Here is a 22,984-nt window from a genome sequence, read left to right as displayed (position 1 = left end):
GACCCCGAAAAGATAAAAGGTAAAATAGAGCTTGGTGGAATTTGAACTCACAATATGAGAACAGATAAAATACCACTAAGCATTTTGTCCAGCTTGCTAACAGTTTTAGCAGCTCACCACCTTCATAATAATAATAATGGAGATTTCTTTTGCCACCAGGGTGAAGGATGAAGGGGACAATACAAAGACAAAGTGTTAACAATAATAATAATAAAAATAATAATAATAATAATCCTTTCTGCCGTAGGCACAAGACCTGAAATTTCAGGGGATTGGGTAAATCAATTACATAGACCCCAGTGTTTTGCTAGTGCATAATTTATCGACGCCGAAAGGATGAAAGGCAAAGCTGACCTCGGCCAAATTTAAACTGAGAATGTAAAGACGGATAAGCATTTCGCTCAGCATGCTAACAATTCTGCCAGCTCGCCACCTTAATAATAATAATAATAATAATGTCCTAAGCACTTGAAAGACTGCTGACAACTTGTAGATACTTAAGATTACAGGTAGTAATCCGCTACCCATATAAATCCTATCAGGAATAAGACCGAACCTGAGCCAAACCAAGATAATAATAATAACAATAATAATAATAATAATAATGATAATAATAATAATAATCCTTTCTACTGGAAGCACAAGGCCTCACAATCTAAGGGTTGATTACATTAACCCCAGTGTGGGTTGATTCATTAGGTTGATTACATTAACCCCAGTGTGTAACTCGTACTTGTTTAATTGCCCCGAAAGGACGAAAGGCAAAGTCGACCTCAGCAGAATTTGAACTGAGAATGTAAAGATGGATGAAAAACTGCTAAGCATTTTGCCTGGCATGCTAACGATTCTGCCAGCTTGCCACCTTAATAATAATAATAATAATAATAATAATAATAATAATAATAATAATAATGGTAATAATAAGCTTGCGGAGTTATGGGTGAGAGGCATAGGAAGTTAGCAGCATGAAACTATGAACAAGTTAGATTGAAAAATACAAAAAAAATAATATAAATTTATCCTTTGAAAAAAATGACCCCAATAAAAACTTACGGATAATGACTGATACTTTGTTTATTTACCATGGAAGAACTGTATATAATGTGTGTGTGTGTGAGTGTGTGTATACATGTTTGGATTTGTGTGTGTATCTATGTACAGATATACATATGTATTTGTACATAAATATAACTACTCTGAGTTTCACCTGTAACTACACAGGGTCTTCAGGTAAGTTGTGACATATATATATATATATATATATATATACACACACACACACATATATATATACATACATGTATATATATATATATATATATATATATATATTATATATATATATATATATATATAACTGTATATACATCAACATGTACATATGCATTTGTGTGTGTGTATATATATACACACACATATACACACATGGCCCAGTTGTTCAGAACACTGATCAATCAGCTACTGAGTCATCCAGGATAGAAACCTCAGCCTCAGTGTCTCCAATATTCCTCAAAAGTGTAATATCAGGCCATGTTTTCACTTTTTTGACCATTTGTGCATTAACTAACCTACTTACATCAGCAAAGGCAAGATAGAGTCAAGTGTCTTGCCTAAGAAATACACTCAGTAAATATAGCAATGGACTGCATATTTAAGGGACACAAAGAGAACAGCCCCTTATGATACTGGATATGCACACCTCTAGTTTCCTCCCACTTAAAAAAAAAAGAAGAAAAAGAAACAATTTAAAAAGTTGAACCTTCAATGAAAACAAGGCCTGGATTAGAACTCACCACCTGTTCTGTTACCATTCCAAGAAACGAAGTTGTCTGGTTCAAGTGGCCGACTAGACAGAAGTACAACACCACTGGAGCTGGAACTGGGTTCGGAGTCATAATCGTAAGAGGCAGGAAAAGTTTCTAACGAATGACTACTAATTAATTGAATGGGGTGGGATTTCATTTTGTTCTTTTTCTTTCCCCAACTTTCTGCAGAACCGATTCGTTTAAACTTGGAAGGGAATAAGCTGACTGTAAAACCTGAAGATAATAAAAGTGGGTTTTGATGAACGTTTCAAAAACAGGAGGGGTCGAGGAATTCAGATTTCCTTTGTCCACCTGGTCAACCTTGCTTCCTGGAGCTTTCAAAACCTGATGTGAGGGACAAGGTTGCCCACCACTCTCTCTCTCTCTCTCTCTTTACTTCTCACAATGCTTTTATTATTATTACCTCCACCTTAGCAAAGGTGGAGTCATTGTTTTCAGTTGTGTTTGTTTGTTTGTTTGTCCTTGATCTAGATATCTCAAGAACCACTGGATGGATTCAGATGAAACTTTTGGGGACTTTTGGCCTTGTGACTGGCATGAACTGATTAGATTTTGGGACAGATTGGGTACCGGGGAAGGATTCTGGATTATTTTTCTGTTTTTTTTTTTTTTTATTTATTTACTTAATTTTTTAGAGTGGTCAGATTCATTTTTAGTGTTTTCGTTTGTGACAGCAGTCGAGTTTATTTCAGATATTCTCATTTTCCAAAATCATCTCTGGCTAATCATTGAGAGGACATTGGTGCTGTCTTGGTGGAGGTTTGCACTCTCTGACTGATCTTTATTATATTTGTAGGTTGGTGAAACAATTTTTCGGTATTTTGTGTTATTCTGTATTGCAGATTATTATCATTGTAATGTTTTCTATTTTCTTTTTTAATCTTTTACATATTTTAGTCACTTGATTGCGGCCATGCTGGGGCACCATCCCGAAGAATTTTTAATTGAATGAATCGACCCCAGGCCTTTTATTTTTTTTCAAGCTTGGTACTTATTTTGTTAGTCTCTTTTGCCAAACCACTAAGTTATGGAACATAAACACAACAACACCGGTTTCAAGCGAAAGTGGGGCACACACACACACATATATATGATAGGCTTCTTTCAGTTTCCATTCAAGAAATCTAGTTACAAGGGTTTGGCTGGCCCAAGGTTATAGTATAAGACACCTGCCCAAAGTTCCACACAGTGGGACTGAACCAAGAACTTCTTACCACAGAGTCACACCTGTGATTAATAATATCCTTGACGACAGGTTCCCAATGTTCCAATCACTCGTTTATTGTACATCTGAATGTGAAGATGGAATGGGAGTCTGTAATTCTATGTATTTCAACAGTCTTTGACCTACGAGTACACTTTAGCAGGTGCCATTTACTTTGCTTGATACCTCTGGTAAAGCAAAATCTGACAGGTGCAGAGTTTTGCATTTACAGCTCAAAGTAATGATGTTTTTGCTAATTAGTGAGCCATACAATGCTTTCTGGCAGGCAAGTCAAATTTTTGAAGATTTAAAATTTCCAGCTCAAAATGGTCGGTCAACTTCTACCCCAAGACGACATCGGAGGACCAAAAATTCCATGTGAAATGCAGCAGAATTTGGAAAGATAGTGACCATGTTTGGCTGTTTACACTCTTTACTATGTTGACTTATACACCAAAAAAACACTAGGTAAGTAAATATTGTATGTATCCGAACAGACGTCATAAAAACGTGGAAGAAATACCACAAGGTATTTCACTGACAGCTTCAGCAATTCTGCCATTTCGTTGCCATAGTGATGATGATAATAAAAGACTTGTTTTTATTGCTTTTGACATTCACCAAAGTGTAAGCATTCCATTTACTTTCCATTTATAAGTCTGAGATTTCTTGTTAATGGAATCTACTTTTACCATTGTTAATATTTTGTATATGAATATCTAGAACTTCAATCTTGTGACTGTGGCCATGCTGGAGCACAACCTTGAAGGGTTTTAGTTAACAAATCAACCGCAGTGTTTATTTTTTTTCTTTTAAACCAAGTATTTATTCTATTGGTCTCTTGGTACTCAACTAATGAGTTACACGGATGCAAACAAACCAACACCAGTTGTCAGGCAATGCTGAAGATACAAACACACACATACATACATATATATATGATATTTATATATATAAAAGGCTACCTTCAGTCTCCATTTACCAAATCTATTCACAAGGCTTTGGTCAGCCCAGGGCTATAGTAGAAGACACTTGCCAAAGGTGCCATGCAGTGGGATTCAACCTCAAAACATATGCATTCATATTCATGTATGTGTGTGTGTGTGTGTGTGGTGTGTGCATTTGTAAGTGTATACCTGATAATTATCGTGTATATATGCATGTTTGTGTGTATGTGTATGTATGTGTAAATAACTGCATGTGTACCTGTACGTGAAGAGAGAAAGAGAGGTGGGCAGAAATTTGGAATATTAGGGATTTATATATTTCTCAACATTCAATTATTTCAGGGGTGGAAGATAATCATTCTTTTTTTTTTTTTTTTTTGGCTAATGTCTCACAAGTACTCGGTGACCCTGTCAGTACAAGTGCCACTTAAAAGCACCCAGGCCACACTGTTAAAGTGGTTGGTGTTCAGAAGGGCATCCAGCTGTAAAAACCTTGCCAAAACTACCCTCACCTGTGTTTGTGCCATGCAAAAAGCACAAAGTCCACTCTGCTGAGTCGTTGGTGTTTGGAAAGGCTTCCAGCTATAAAAATCCTGCCAAACAGTTTCAGATGCCTGGTGCAAGATTCTGCCTGGCCAGCTCTTGTAGTACAGTCCCACCCATGCTAGCATGGAAGACGGACGTTAAACAATGAGGATTTTATATATGTGTATATATATATATATATATATATATGTGTGTGTATATATATATATATATATATATATATATAGATATCATCATCATCATCGTTTAACGTCTGCTTTCCATGCTAGCATTGGTTGGACGATTTGACTGAGGTCTGGCGAACCAGATGGCTGTACCAGACTCCAATCTGATCTGGCAGAGTTTCTACAGCTGGATGCCCTTCCTAACGCTAACCACTCTGAGAGTGTAGTGGGTGCTTATAAAAAGTATATTAATCTTTTAACTCTTATTTGTTTTAGTCATTAGACTGTGGCCATGCTGGGGCACTGCCTTGAAGAATTTTAGTCGCAGGAATCGACCCCCAGCACTTTTGATTTTAAGCCTGGTACTTATCCTATCGATCTCTTTTGCCAAACTGCTAAGTTACAGGGATGTAAACACACCAACACTGGTTGTCAAGCAGTGGTGGGAGGACAAACACAGACACACACACACATTGTATATGTGTGTGTGTGTGTGTGTGTATTGGTGAGAGGATTAGAAAAAAGTTGAGATGACTATATAAAGTAAAGCATTTCCAGTTTGCATGCAAAAGCTACTTCAGACTATGAGGGTAGACTACAATTTCAGGTGATTTATGTTTGTCTAAAAAAAGCACAAATTAAAATTAGAAAGTAATAAAAATTTTAAAAAGCGACTTAATGATTAATTTTAACAAAATACATTGATTAATATCTATTTACAGACACGTAATTAAATTATTACATATATAAAGCATCTCAGGCAAAAATAATAATAATAATAATGTGCATCTCTGATCACGAGCAGAAGTAGTGGGGGAGCATCATAGCCATGTGTTGAGAGGGATTCTTTGGGGTTGGACTAATTCACCTCTGGAAACAGGTGGTTCCTTCAACATCCTTAAACAACCCTTATTCAGGGACCTTTTGAGCAGGATGGGCTACTCGACCTGAAGAAAATTCTAACTGGGCCCCAACTGCAAGGGCATGCACCGTATATCTTGATAGAAGATCACCATGTTGTGCACATATGTTTGTGATGCATGTGCCTAGTGCACCCTTATCAGACTGGTAGTCATGTTGGGTATATTGGGCTTTGTATATTTTATCCCAGTGTCACTTTGATGGCATGCACTGCTCTCTCACTCAATAATAATAATAATTCAAAATAATGTGAAAAAGTTAGACAAAATGACTTCCTGCCTCCATCACATGCAGAAATATACTTTAAGTATGAGTCAGTTATTTCTTCTTAGAGGAAACACAATTCTTTTCCTTTATCCTCCATCTGGGATTGGCATTTGATAATGCCTTGATAATGCCATTACTATGACACCAGCTTCTCAAAAGCTAAAACCTCAGGCATAACATTGACTGATGCAGTGATGGCATTGATAGTATTTCCAATTAGACAGTCTCCTAAACTATTTCAGAGACAGTCTTATGTTGTTAAGGAGAAAGGAATCTGCTGCATTGTGCACTGGCTGTCCTGTATAGTAGCCAAACAGACCATTCCTTTCTTTAAGCAAACCATTCCTATAACTACAGCAAACACACAGATAATATATATATATATATATATATATATATATAACAAAAAAATAAGCAACAAGAATGGATTGGCAATTTAGTACAATTGTACTAAATTACAATTGTACTAAATTACCGATCCATTCTTGTTGCTTACTTTTTGGTTATGATCACCCCACATAATTTTATGGGTAATACCATAAAAAAATTCTGGTGCATCTAAGTACCATATTCATTTGAATCTATATATATATATATATATATATATGACTAGGGTTTTAGAACACCTACATTGCTAGAAATAAGAGCTAAAAAGCTCTAATGCTGTAGTTAAAGCACATAACTGTATACAAATGTACTGACAGGGACTATAATCACCCAAAAACACCAGTCGTGTAATTCCCTACACTGACCAGCTAATTCCATAGCCTCATCAGTAGGGACCACTTGCATTAGAGCTTTTTAGCTCTTATTTCTAGTAATGTAAATGTTCTAACACCCTTGTCTTGTTTAGTGACAATCATAGTTTTCCTTTCTGGTAATACATTGCATATGGATGCCTATATTAATTATATATATACATATTGCAGTCTGCACAATATGTACACCCCACACTATGTCATGGAGGTGGCCACCTGCATACATGCAAAGCAGGGTGGAAAATATACAAAGATAACACTATCATTGTGCGAGGCCGTCGGAGAATAAATAAATCTTCAAAGTTGTTATTCCTTGAACTATGGTCACAATTTTCTGTTTACTTTTCTCCATCCAATTCAACCACATTCTTCTCCAGTGTTTCATGCTCCACTGAATACATGCAACAATAAAATTCAACAACATTAGATGCAACAACATTGAACACTTGAAAACATAAGAAAGAATAAAGCAGCAACAACAACAGCATAGCAACATTAACTGGTGTCTTGAATAGGGTATGGGATTCATTGTTAGGAATTGATATTTAGTCTAAAGCAAATGGTGAAAGCCCATAGCCCTTGCAGGGCCACCTGTGCTAATGAACCCAATGTCATCTTTCTTCAGTTTGAGGAGAGCACTATCACTCTACAGATTGAAATGGTTGACATGTTACCAACTGCACTGCCCAAATGATAGGGTCCAATATGCACCAGACAACTTTCCAGATGCCAGTCACCCAAGGGCTTGGTCTTTCACTCGACTCAGGACTGCAGCTCTGATAAAAAGACAAGCTGTGGGGTGAGGGAAACATACCTGATATACAACAACTATGCTTACTCACCATCAAAAAGTCTCTGCAGATACTGCAACTGTGGTGCATGCCTGCACATCATCAGATACATCATGCTAGGCCCTACATGGAAAGGCTGTTGGCAGCAGATGGGTCTTCTGACTGGTGGAATGCATCGTTTCCACAAGAAGCAAAAGATCACACTAAAACTATATGGTCAGACGAAAACTTGGGCAAAGCACAATGGTCAATCAGTAATAAATGAAGGAAGGGATGAAGGAGCTGTTTCACCATTTCTACCTGGCCTTTCAGAGGTAGCTTTCTCTCAGCCCATCTCTGTGTCTCTGTCACACTCTAATCTTTCATCATCTGACAGAAGATCACCACCTCAAATGCCCCCCTCCCCTCTCAAAATTCCTTGTCTTGTGAGTTACTTGGTGACCCTGCCAGTGCTGGTGCCAAGTGAAGAGCATTCAGTCCACACTGTGAAGTGGTTGGCACTTGAAAGAGCATCCTGCTGTAAAAAAAAAACCAAGCCAAAACTGACCTCACCTGTGCTGGTGCCATGTAAAAAGTACTGAGCCCACTCTGTGGGGTGGTTGGCATTAGGAAGGGCATCCAGCTGTGAAAACCCTGCCAAGACAGACACAGATGCTTGGTGTAGTCTTCTACCTGGCCGGCTCCTGTCAAACTGTCAAACCCATGGAACATGGAAAGCAGACATTAAACGATGACGATGATGACGATGCTGATAATTGGCCACTCTGCCCATAACCTATCCAATCACAGGTCTGGTTTAAAGCAGTTCCCAAGCTTCTTAACAGGATCATCATTCCAGTAATCCACAGCAGTGACAGTGGGGATGAATGTAACCGAGGTTGATGTGGGGGAGAGGAATTAGTGAATGGGGGGGAAAACACAGATTGTTAATTCCCATTGGGGGATGACTGCAGGAGAGGCACCCATTTATATCACAACACAAAGACGTTATGATTCCACTTCCTATCAGACACCATGAAGAGAGAAAAGCAAATAATTATATGTGAACGTTAAATAATGAACAACAACAACAGCAACAATAGTAACAAACAACAAAATCAGCACTAACCTTCTGAATTAATTCTATCCCCTGAAAGGGGTCTGCTAGAGACCAAGGTAACAGTTTCCTTTGAAGAATTCACTGCATCCAAGGTATCTGTGGTCTCAGTGCTGGGCACCGAACTGTCAGGGATCTCTGAGTTGAGGTCCTTGAACACGGGTTTTGAGGGGTCATATGATGTCTGTGACATTGACGAAGATGTATCGGAGTGGCTGTCTCTTCTGTAGTTTGAAATGAGAGTGAAAGAGAGAGAGAGCATGTGAGAGAATGAGGGAGATGGAAAGGGACGAAGAGGGATAAGGAGACAGACAGGTAAACAGAAAGAAAACAAACCCAATGATACAATGATGAGCATATGAGATAGATTTGTATGCATGTATTTATATATATATATATATATATATATATATATATATATTTATATATATCATCATTTAACACTCAGTATCCATGTTAAATGATGATGATGATATATATATATATATATATATTATATTAAATTAGAGATAAAACCACTATTAGGCAAATCATACAATGAAAAACTTAAGCCAATACATAAGATTATTTAATTTATATTATTTAAATATATAACAATATTAATTATATTTTTTTAATAATTTTGTTATATATTTAAATAATATAAATTAAATAATCTTATATATTGGCTTAAGTATTTCATTGTATGATTTGCCTAATAGTGGTTTTATCTCTAATTTAATATAATATAATATTTTACTATAAAATTGGATTCAATCCTAAATCTGATTTTTCCTGTAAGTTTGGATCTATTCCCTAATATTTATTATTAATTTATATATATATATATATATATATAATATATATATATTTATATATATCATCATTTAACACTCAGTATCCATGTTAAATGATGATGATGATATATATATATATATTATATTAAATTAGAGATAAAACCACTATTAGGCAAATCATACAATGAAAAACTTAAGCCAATACATAAGATTATTTAATTTATATTATTTAAATATATAACAATATTAATTATATTTTTTTAATAATTTTGTTATATATTTAAATAATATAAATTAAATAATCTTATATATTGGCTTAAGTATTTCATTGTATGATTTGCCTAATAGTGGTTTTATCTCTAATTTAATATAATATAATATTTTACTATAAAATTGGATTCAATCCTAAATCTGATTTTTCCCTGTAAGTTTGGATCTATTCCCTAATATTTATTATTAATTTATATATATATATATATATATATATATATATAAATACATGCATACATACACAACCACTATATAAATTTATTTGTTTTGCTCTTTAATACAACGAACGTCCAACCCGTGCTAGCATGGAAAGCGGACATTAAATGATGATGATGATGATGTATACACACAAATTAATGAGTAATTAGAGCAATTAATTTAACCATACAAACATTACCTAAATATGAATATGCATCATGAAATGAAACGTGTGCATAAAAACATGTTCACACATGGACACCTACATGAGGAATTGTTTTCCAAGGCTAGGGATTATTGGGGGGGGGGTCTACATCTTGGAAATCTGACAGCCCAATGGTTTCCCTTCATGGCAGAATTAATAGCCAAGACTATTTAAGCATTTTATCTGATCAAATGCATCCTATGTTTGAGGAACTGTTTCTGAGCGAAACACAATCTTTCAGGATGATAATGCACCAATTCACACAGCTAAAGTTGTAACTGAATGGCACGAGGAACATTCTAGTGAAGTTGAGCATCTTATCTGGCCACCACAGTCCCCAGAACTCAATATTATTCAACATTTATGGTGCATTTTAGAAAAACAAGTAAGGAGTTGATATCCTCCACCATCATCACTACAAGAGCTGGAGACTGTCTTAGCTGAAGAATAGACAAAAATTCCTTTGGAAACAATTCAAACTGTGTACGAGTCCATACCCCATAGAATTCAAGCTGTAATTACTGCCAAAGGTGGTCCTACCTCATATTAAAATAAATTTGAAATTTTGAGGTGTTTCCATTATTTTGTCCAACCACATAATATACAGACACACACATGAAATGATACCTCAGCATGGATATAACAAATTAACAAGAACCAGTAAAAATATAAAATATACATTCATAAATATATCATCACCATTTAATACCAGTTCATGTGTGTGTGTGTATACACACACACACATAACTATATATCGTTGCTGTTATGCAGAAGTGTCATAAGTCCAAAACATTGCTTTTTCAGAAAATGAAAAAAATCGTTTCACCATTCTGTAGCAAAAGGTATTGCACTACACTTTGACAATTTTTGATATCTTGGCATCTGAAGCAGCTGGAGAGATGATAGTTTGACCAAAGGAACCGGCTATTGCCAACACAAGTAAATATTAAAAAAAAAAAAAAACATTTGGCCAAATTTGGACATACGACAATTTAACATAATAGCAACGATATCTATATAAATACAAATAAATATAGTATCTGTAAGTCAGAAAGAATATACACTTGTGTACTTATCAACAGAGTAATTTAATCAAAATCTACAGTATAACAAATCCATCTCAGCCAATCTTACCAATTAGTTTCATGTTGGGTATTAGATAATAGGGTGGTTAACTAACACCACCTGCTCTTCAGAGATAACAGGTATACCAATTGTTAAGATCAGCTGAAATGGATCTTTAATACTGCATACTTTAATTTATATAAATATATATATACAACTTAAGACCTGAATATGTTAAGTATATAGACTTGTGATTGATTAGTAAAGACGAAAAGTAATGGTGAAAAAGGAAAAGGATATTTCATACAAGGTGCAGATTAAGAAAACAGAAAGAAACAAGAGTCAAACTATGTGAAATCTAAAGAATGATGCACTTGTATGTGATGGGCATGCAAGGAAAATAACCTGAAATGGAGAACATACAACATATGTACATACATACACACACATTTAAACACATACATATATATGCACACACATACATACATACACACATATATGCATACACGTACATACACACACACACATTTATATATGTATACACATATAAATAGTGTACATTTAAACACTAACCTAACCCTAAACACATAAGGGATGGCCATAATAGGACATCTTACCCGCTAGAAGAAGTAGTTAAGATCCAAACCACTACTCCTTCTAGTGGGTTAGATGTCCTTTTATGGCCATCTCTTATGTGTTTAAACGTACACTCTATTTATATGAATAATATATAGTCTATTGACTAGTTTTTCTATGCACTAGGCCACTGGTAGTAAAAAATTTCTAAATAATTTTTTGCCATCCTGAAATTTATTAATAATAATATATGCATACACACATATACATACATACATGCATATATATATATATATATATATATATATATATGCATACACATAATACATATATAATATATGTATATATATATATATATATATATATATGCATACACATATATACATATATATATATATGTTATATATATATATATATATATATCATACACATATATACATATATATATATATGTATATATATATATATATTGCATACACATATATACATATATATATATATGTATATATATAATATATATATATATATGCATACCATATATATGTATATATATATTATATATATGCATACATATATACATATATATATATATGCAACACACACACACATATATATTATATATATACATATTATATTGCATACACACACATATATATACACATGTGTACGCATATACATACATATGGGTATATATATATATGTACGTATATGCACACACACACACACACATACAATGGCTGTGTGTGTGTGTGTGAATATGTATGTATATATTATTATTTATATATACGTATATGCATACACACACGCAATGGCTGTGTATCTGTAAATATGTATGTATATATATATACGTTTATATAATTATCTAAAATTCTGACTGCCACTTTTTTTCTCAACATACAATATCTGTACACCACTTCATTCTCTCTCTCTCTCTCTCTGTATATATGTGTTATATATAATATTATTATATATTATATATATATATTTCTTTACACTCACAAGGGGCTAAACACAGAGGAGACAAACAAGGACAGACAAGAGATTAAGTCGATTACATCGACCCCAGTGCGTAACTGGTACTTAATTTATTGACCCGGAAGGATGAAAGGCAAAGTCAACCTCAGCGGAATTTGAACTTGGAACATAACGGCAGACGAAATACGGCAATGCATTTCGCCCGGTGTGCTAACGTTTCTGCCAGCTCGCCACCTTCCTATATATATATATATATATATATACATATACGTATGTAAACATTCATGAATGGACGGATGTATATTAACAACAGATTCACAGGTGCTCATGAACACTACCTGACATCATCAAACGAGTCAGACTGACTATTGACGCAGTACGCAAGGTTGACAAATCTAAAATGGAAACAAAATGGTAAAAAAAGATAGTTACATTGGCACTCACAATTCCTCTATATACATTTCACTATCAAATAAGCAACATATGCACACATATATATATATACACACACACACATATATATATATTATGAAAACAGATAAATAGATTATATAGTCTCACTATGATGTTTTCATTAAGAGATTTTATTCTAACATAGCATTATACATTCAGTTCTGTAAGGGGTGCAACATTTATAAGACTATGCAATACATTACAATACAATAATCTCCCAAATCATCAGGCAATCCCATGCAGATCAATATTTGATGTGTTGTTAAACTAGAAATATTAATGAAACATGAATAGTCAAAGTAAGAATATTTTGATATGCTGCATTCTTTATATAAATGCCTTTCAATCAAATATATACAAACATACATACATATATATATGGTAGATGGAAGAAACAAGAATTTTTATTAATCACTACAATTGTTTCAGCACATCTTAGCATTGATCCCTCATGGTGTTTTCAGACAGTTACAGGCCCTGTCAGTGTATATGTATACAATTATGTGCTTTGACTACAGCATTAGAGCTTTTTAGCTCTTATTTCTAGCAATGTAGGTGTTCCTAACACCCTAGTCACATTTAGTGATGATTAAGTTTTCCTTTTTGGTGAAACATTGCGAGCATCTGTGTGTGTGGTGTGTGTAGACATATATATAGCAAAGAACAACAGAAATGGGGTATAAAATTCACAACAGCTGTTTCAACAGCAGTTTTTGATGAATTCTTAGAATACATTATGACAAAAATCTGCCGTCTTCAGGTGATTTTAAACAAAGAGAGAGGAAAGGTAGAAAATTTAAGTCAACTAATTCACCACATTACATAGTAGAGAGGAAAGAGAAAGAGAGAGAGTTAACGTATGTGTATTGTTAAAAGTCCAGAAGCTGAAGACTTCATCAAGGAAACAATCTCTTTATAGACATTTTGTATTAAAAAGTAAGAATTGAAAACACACTGCACACAACTGCAAGAGTAACAGATGCAATGCATATTTCACCATTTTTGGAATTCCTCCATGTCATGTAACCATATCATTTCCAAAACAAGGTGAAATCTGCCTGTCTGGAGTCATGGTGTATAAACAAAATGCTGGTTTCCAATGATACCATTTCAGCATCTGTTGCTTTTGCACCCAGAAGACTGCACCAGAGCTCTACTGTCTGCTTTGGCATAGTATCTACAGCTGGATGCTCTTCCTGATGCCAACCACTCTACAGAGTGTACTTGGTGCTTTTTATGAGGCATCAGCAGCAGTGAGGTCAACAAGTAACTTGCAAAATACCCCCAACTTCAACTGCAAGGTGGGAGTAGCATGTGGGGGGATAAGGTTTCAATTTGTGCCAATTGATGAGAGGTTAGGGTATGAACAGAGGGACAGAAACCGGTGTCTTGCAGCAGAAGAGGTACACGGCTACTCCAATGAAAGAGAGAGAAAATGAGAGAGAGAGAAGAATGCCTGTAATGGGATTTGCATTATGCTATTAATAATCACTTTATGTTAATGTGAAACTGAGGTAAAATGGTTTAAAACACAATATCCTCCCATGTTTTATTGTTCTATTGTTCTTGTTTCCCACGTATACTATGTCTAATGCTCAAACCCAGATTGCTTAACAAAAACTACAATTACAATACATGAATGGAAATACACTTGTGAGTTTTCCAGACACAATTTAAGATTTAAATTGCACTGCACATATATATATATTTTTTCACAGAGGATGTGAATAACATATCATTTTAGTCAAACAATGTCATGCTGAAGGTAAACACACATACATATATAGATATAGAAACGTTTTCATGTCAAGTTATATATAAAAACAATTTAGTATTAAACAGAAGAATTGCTCAATACTTTTTAGTGGAGTACATTCTTAGTAGAGTACACAGTCCCATTAAGGAAGGCAGGTTGAAACTTCAATGTCACTATTAATTTTCTTCTTGTAAAAGTTTAATTAATACATATACCGATATATTATTTGATTCTCTGTCTGAAGAATCTCTAATAGGAGAAATGGCTGTGTGGTAAGTAACTTGCTTACCAACCACATGGTTCTGGGTTCTGTCTCACTGTATGGCATCTTGGGCAAGTGTCTTCTACTATAGCCTTGGACCGACCAAAGCTTTGTGAGTGGATTTGGTAGACGGAAACTGAAAGAAGCCCATTGTATATGTGTGTGTGTGTGTGTTTGTGTCTGCATTTGTCCCCCAACCCAATATTCTAAAAATACAAATAATAGAATGCAAGAACCATGTAATTCTAGGCATCTAACTCTTTAGAACAATAATAGTAATGAAATTGAAAAAGTTTATAAAATTTACAATTAACTATTTCATTTTATTAACCACATGGTGCCCACTGACCTGTAATCACCCACGACTATTTCCATCACAATTTAAATAGAACAACAAAGTCTGAAATCTATTTAAAATATCACAAAACTATAAGAAAAGTAGAATAAATTAGAGGAGAAGTGTTCTACAAATAACCACTCGGTTATTTATAACCAACGGTCCAGTAAAATTTGTCAACAAAGACTGCACAAACAATCACTTGTGAATAGCAACACATTATTGAACAACATGATTTACTACTACCACTACTAAGCCCGATTCATACTAATAATAGGGAGAATTACTCCTTGAACAATGACATTCATTCACCCTGAAGAGGTCATACACATTATGCATAAGTCTCTGCATATTAATATGCAGCTATTTGCAATTGATATAAAATGAAACACATGTCGGAGAATAACTCTGAAAGTTTAAATGTTCAAATTCTTTGTTTTCCTTATTATTAGTATTATAATTTTACACTCTTATTAGCCAGGAAATAAACCGTAACATCGGATGGTAGTTTTTCGGAAATATGCCTTAAAACAGACCATCGGAACAAACTGGCCTTGGCACTTTACATAGAGTAACGTGTTATCTGCCTGGATATTCATATCACTCTTCTTGCTATATATATATATATATATATATATATATATATATTCCTTTACTACCCACAAGGGGCTAAACACAGAGGGGACAAACAAAGACAGACAAAGGGATTAAGTCGATTACATCGACCCAGTGCGAAACTGGTACTTTATTTATCACCCCGAGAGGATGAAAGGCAAAGTCGACCTTGGTGGAATTTGAACTCAGAACATAACGACAGAGTTCAAATTCCACCGAGGTCAACTTTGCCTTTCATCCTCTCGGGGTCGATAAATAAAGTACCAGTTTCGCACTGGTCGATGTAATCGACTTAATCCCTTTGTCAGTCCTTGTTTGTCCCCTCTATGTTTAGCCCCTTGTGGGTAGTAAAGAAATATATATATATATATATATATTTATATATATATATATATATTATGATAGGTTTCTACACAGTTTTCATCTAATTCCCTAGCAAGGCATTGGTTAGTCTGGGGCTACAGCAGAAGATACTTGCCCAAGGAGCCATGGACAATGAAAAACAAGTTGTATATGGAAGCTCTATACCTAAAATAGACAGGATGGTCAAGGATGGAGTATTGTAGATCATAAGTCTGCTTAACCAAGATAGACAAGGGTTGATCACATAAAAATTATTTTTCTGAATGAGCAATAGAACCAAGTAAATATTTTTTTCTTAAACTAAATTCAAAGCCCAGTATATTACTGGTACTTATTTAAACCATAGCTAAATGAAATACAAGCTGAAGGCAACCCAGAGACTGGAAGGGTGGAATACTGGATGTAAAACATCCACTATATTATCCATTTCTGTTGGTAACCATTACAATCTTAAATTTTTTTAAATCTCAGTGTTGATAACAATATTACTATAAGTACTGCCAAAGTAATGATGATAATGATGATGACAATGATGATGATGATGACGATGTTAATTATAATAATAATAATAATAATAATCCTTTCTATTATAGTGACAAGGCCTGAAATTAAGTGGGAGGCAGGGGCTACTCAATTACATCAACCCTGTGCTTAATTGGTAATTATTTTATCAAACCCAAAAGGGTGAAAGGATAAGTTGATTTTGGCAGAATTTGAACCCAGAACATAAAACTAGAAGAAATGCTGCTAACCATTTTGTCTGGAGTTGTAACAATTCTGCCAACACTTGAACTCAAAACCAAAAGATCCAAGACAAGGTATTTATTCCAACTAGCTTATTACATGGACCATGGTCAGATATTGGGGGATCAGAAATGTGACAATTACAGACTGAAATGTAAATGTCCACTCCAGTAGAACCAGGGTCAGATTTAGATACAATGAACACTTTGAGTCAATATATTTGAGGCCCCCTTATGATTTTGAGAATGTAATTTTCAATTGTTTAGATGTAAACACTAAGATTGTACATTACAAAATTATATATATATATATATATATATATTATATATATATATATATATACAAGATAAGAAAATGGAGAAATACATCTAAATCAAATATCAATTATCAGATAATACTCAATCACATACTTTATTAAACCACCACATAAGAGACTGTAGGGTTAAACATAAAAAAGCAGAACAAATCAGTGTACATAAAGGAATGTACATAAAAAAGTGTACATAAAAGAGTAATGTTGTATAATAAGTAGAATATATAAAAAGAGAATATAAATATAAGTATAGATTAAGATTTAAATCTATACTTATATCTATATTTACATATATTTATATTCTCTTTTTTATATATATTCTACTTATTATACAACATTACTCTTTTATGTACACTTTTTTATGTACGTTCCTTTATGTACACTGATTTGTTCTGCTTTTTTTATGTTTAACCCTACAGTCTCTTATGTGGTGGTTTAATAAAGTATGTGATTGAGTATTATCTGGTAATTGATATTTGATTTAGATGTATTTCTCCATTTTCTTATCTTGTATTAGTAATTGTGGTAAATCATTTTACCTTTGCCCATATAATACAGTAAATGAATTGATTGCATTGCAATCCTTAACATTTATGTATTAACCTTGTTGGGTACTTCACTAGCAGTATATTGGATATATGTTATCCCATGGAGGGTTGCATTTACAACCCCTATCTCAATTTGTATATATATATATATAGGCACAGAGTGGCTGTGTGGTAAGTAGCTTGCTTACCAACCATATGGTTCCGGGTTCAGTCCCACTGCGTGGCACCTTGGGCAAGTGTCTTCTACTATAGCCTCAGGCCAACCAAAGCCTTGTGAGTGGATTTGGTTGTGCTTGTTTGTTTGTCCCCCCACCACCACCATCACCAACATCACTTGACAACAGATGCTGGTGTGTTTACATCCCTGTAACTTAGCAGTTTGGCAACATAGACCATAAGCACCAGGCTTACAAAGAATAAGTCCTTGGGTCGAATTGTTTGAATAAAGGTGGTGCTCCAGCATGGCTGCAGTCAAATGACTGAAAGAAGTAAAAGAGTAATTGACTGACTGCTTTTTGTTTTATTTATTGACGCCCCCCTCCCCCACCCCAGGAAGGAGGAAAAGAGAAAAACAGACCTGAATGGAATTTGAACTCAAAACATACAGGTCCATAGTTTAACACCACAAGCAGTTTTTTTCTATAAAAATTTCTTCCCTTTTACATTTTCATGTAAGTTCTAGTCCAGACCTAATTTATGTATTTAAAAGTTTAATTTTATAATACATATAAAAAGGTTAAACAGCCATTTTGTGTGTGGCAACATCACAACATGTGGCAACACTAGTTCTGACACATCTACACAACAACGGAGTAAAATGATGGCATAAAATTTCATCGCTACTATGAGAAATTATTGCTCTGCTTTATGAGTTTTTACTTTACAAGCAGTGTCGAGGAACATATTAACTCATACATCGAAGCATTACTGTATTTATTTATTTTTTTTGCTTAGGGGCCGAAGTGGAGGGTAAAGTTAGGCACAAGGGCCCAGGTCTGAGAGGGTTAACATGTCTGACAAAATGCTTGGCAGCATTTCATCCAGCTCTTTACATTTTGAGTTTTAAAATCCTATCAAAGTTAACCTTACTTTACATCCTTTCAAGGGTCAATAAAATAAAATTCTAGCCAAGTATTAAGGTTGATATAATCAATTAAACCTGAACCCCGAAATTCCTTGGCCTTGTGCTAATATTTCAAACCATTATTATTATTATTGAAGGAATAATGAAACAATAAACACATACAATGCAAACATTTTATAACAATGCAGGTATCATGCAGGACGAGAGAAAATTTGGTTAGATAACAACTCACTTTTGATGCAAAGAAGGAGTGAGAGAGAGAGAGAGAGAGTGGGGAGTGGTGGGTGTTTTCAGCTGTTATTTAATTTGTTAGCAGGAACCAAGTTCTGTCCAGCATTCAGTTTGGACAATGGCTATCCAGATGAAATTGATGACAGAAATCTATGAAGCCTACCTGAAGAGGTTTGGGTCAGCTGTGCTGTTGGGTTCTGTGGGGAGGCTGGTGTCCGAAGAGAGGCTGGTAGGTGAGGCCGGGAGTGAACAGGTGGGGGAGGGAAGCAAAGTAGCTTTCTCATCGTCTGCACTCACGACTGGATCCTGGACAGTCCAAGAGGGCGATGTGACAGCTACAGTGACACTGTTCAACTGAATCTCAGGGATGGGCACGGCTACCTTGGTCAAGGACTCACTCACTGTTACGACTTCAGGTAAGGAAGTAAAAGGGTTCTGATTACAAGCGACATTTACAGAGGAACTTGAAGAGGTGGCATCAGAAGCTGTGGTGGTGGTAGTGGTGGTGGTGGCAGAAGCAGTGGTAGCAGCGGTGGCAGTGGTATTGGTGGTAGCGGTGATGGCAGTGGTATTGGTGGTAGTGGTAGCAGTGCTGGTTGTAGAGGTGGTGGTGGTGGTGGCTGTAGTATTAATGGTTGTTGTCATTGTAACACTAGAATCGGCTGAGCTGACAACTGGGCAAGGTGTGCCACCAGGGGAGTTAGAGGAAGGGTCAATAAGTGCAGTGTCTGATTGTTGGCGATTTTTCCATCTCTTGGAATCACATTTCCTGACAGTGCTATCACTGGATATGGACAGGGAAAATGGAATAAAATAAACAGATGAAGCGACAGTAAATATTTTGGAATTTTTTAAGACTTTTTTTTTTATTATTCTTACTGAATAAAATAAGAAAACATACACAAAACACAAGGGAACAAAAATAAAAAAAGAAAAAGATTTCAACTGAGCAACAAATAAAATATAATAAATTAAAGACAATATATAAAAAAAAATACATATAATAATGATAATAATAAAAGAAATATAAAAAAGCTGACAGGAAAAAGAAACAGGATTAAAAATGATTTGTTGATGAGGCAGAGATGATTCATAAGAGGAAAAGATGTGGAAGGTGAAGACTGCATCTTTAAAACCTTGACATTGGTAGATATTGGTACTTGGTGCCACTAGAGGGAAAAATTAGGTTGAAATTTATGGTGAGCAAGTAAGGGCAAGAATATTTGGCAGCAAAAATTGTGCATATGTATCCTCACACACACACACACACACATGCATGGTGGACTCCTGTGTTGCAGATGACCGGTGAGGGTTGTGGAATTTCTTGCTGAGTAGCCTGTACAGATGATTTGTTTAGACCAGTGTTTCGCAACGAGGGTCCACGTGACCCTAGGGGCTCTGTATACGATTTTGCTTCTTTTAAAATTCAGGCGCAATAAATTGGTTAGATTTCTACAAGGCACAAAAAATTTTCCCAATTTAAAAAAAATATAACTCTTAATCATCATCATCATCATCATTATTTAATATCTATTGTCCATAGGCTGGATGGTTTGACCAGAGCCGGCAAGCCAGGGAGCTGCACCAGGCCCCAGTCTGATCTGACATGGTTCCTGTGGCTGGATGCTTTTCCTAATGCCAACCACTTCACAGAATGTACTCGGTGCTTTTATGTGGCACCAGTACGAGTCGAGTGCTTTTTTGTGCCACTGGCACAAGACTCTTGAAGGCTAATCCTCTTCCCCCACCTCCGGAGAGGGGGGGATTTGCACTTTTGCTGTGGAGTATGGGTCTTTTTGGTGCCAGGTATCTTAGTCCTTTATCCTAATATGATAATTATGAAAACATAAGATTTTTTTAGACGTTTAAAGGATATGAGGGTCTAATAGAATCAAATAGGAACCAAAGAGGGCCATACATGAAAAAGGGTTGAGAGACACTGGTTGTAGAGTGATCATATGTTAATGCTTTAGATTAGCTTACTGTCTCCAAACCAATATTACCTGTACAGGTGTATGGTACACAACATGGCAGATGCCAAAATGATCATGAACATGAAATGAAGTGTTTTGCTCAAGAACACAATGGATTGGCCAGTCTGGGAATTGAAAGGATGACTTCACGAGTTTGAGAGCAACGCCCCAACCACAAGGCCACCATGCACCCCTCCTTATCCCCCCACACACACTCACACATGCATAATAACACAGTGATTGGTCTGAGAGCCAAGTTTTTGTTTTGCCAAAAAGACAAAAAGTATCGACTCCCTAAGAATGGTGGAATTTTAGGAATCATGAAAGGATCACCATGAGACACAAAATTGCTGTTTCGATACAAAAATAAAAATAAGAAACCATTGTCAAAATAGAACAGAGACAAAGTGACATCCTCATTTACTTTACACAACACACACACAATAAAACATTTCAAGTAGAATACAGATAGACAGAAACATTCTTATTCAGCTTATATATATATCGTATTTATACACAGCACAGAATATACTTATCAGAAAATCTGAATCAAAGACAACCCTGCGAACACAAAATTCAAACTTTTTATTGTCTTTGGTAAGTGTTATTTCCTGTTTGCTTCTTTCTAGAAATCAAACAAAATTACTACTATTTATCTTCAAACTTTGTTTCTGTGACCTGAATATCAATATTTTGAAACTGGCCTATTTTCCTTAACAGACAGATGCAGCAGAGTTGTTCAGGAATATTATAGCAAATATCACAGATTTGCTTGTCAGTTGCTTGACTTAAAACCACTTGTCCTTCAGTGGCTGACGATATGTGCATCTCTGATCGTGAGGAGTAGTAGTTGGGGAGCATCATAGCCATGTGTTGAGAGGGATTGTGGGGGTGGGGAGAGCTTGAATAAATGTAACTGAAAGCAAAGTGTGAAGGAAATATTAGCCATTTGTCATACTTTCTAAGGGTAAACAAATAGGAAAGAACAGTTGCTGCCCAAGGACAAAAATCGTGTTGCAAAGTGTAATGGAGATATATCTATGATAAAGTAAAGATTGCTTGCTTTGGAAATACGAACTAAAGTAAATATATTTAGTTTTTTTCAGCACAGAAAGTTTTGCCATCAGAGACAAGTCAAGACATGTTAGGAAGGTGTCCATTTTTATTTTTCTGTGCATGGAGGGAAAACTAAATACACAAACATATACACACACATCTCATAAAATCGTAAGCAATAAAGGGTTTATTCACCCATGTAAAGAAACAAAATCAATGACAATATATCACAGCAAGTTTCAAACATTAAAAAAAATTATTTTAATATTGTTTGAGATAGTTTAAAACGTAAAAGAAAATTGTTAAATATTGTACTAAAAGAAACAAGTCATATTAATCTGAACAATAAAAATACTTAAATGTTAAATGCAACGAAAATTGTTAATAGTAAAATTGGAAATATGAAATAAATAGATCATTATTGATTTTTTTGGAGACAAGAGCAACAAGACAGTTCAGGTAGGAACAGGTATGAACTTCTGTTCACATAACGTTCAACTACACAATAGGTGTTTGGCACTAATCATAAACAGACCTATATGCATACTATTATAATATCAATGCTATATACATATATGTGTTTGTATGTCTGTGTGTATGCATATGTGTGTGGTGTGTGTGTCTGTATATATATATAATATATATATATATATATATATATGTA

At 34.9% G+C, this 22,984-nt stretch overlaps 1 protein-coding gene across 11 annotated transcripts in view; it reads right to left on the bottom strand.

Annotated features, from left to right (window-relative positions):
• Positions 1-22,984, bottom strand: part of LOC115223415 (neurabin-1) — a 320,060-nt gene that overhangs the window by 5,865 nt on the left and 291,211 nt on the right. For 8 of the 11 annotated variants that reach the window (XM_036512632.1, XM_036512635.1, XM_036512634.1 and 5 more), the window contains 3 exons: positions 19,455-20,075; positions 8,533-8,744; positions 1,794-2,039 (listed from right to left, as the gene is read on the bottom strand). In XM_036512632.1, coding sequence (XP_036368525.1) covers positions 1,794-2,039; positions 8,533-8,744; positions 19,455-20,075 — 1,079 coding nt within the window. The remainder of the gene's footprint in view (positions 1-1,793; positions 2,040-8,532; positions 8,745-19,454; positions 20,076-22,984) is intronic. The other 3 variants (XM_036512640.1, XM_036512641.1, XM_036512639.1) reach the window with 2 other exon arrangements.

This window comes from Octopus sinensis, linkage group LG23 (genome assembly GCF_006345805.1).
Source record: "Octopus sinensis linkage group LG23, ASM634580v1, whole genome shotgun sequence".
NCBI lineage: Eukaryota > Metazoa > Mollusca > Cephalopoda > Octopoda > Octopodidae > Octopus > Octopus sinensis.
This window is presented reverse-complemented; position numbering and strand designations above follow the sequence as displayed.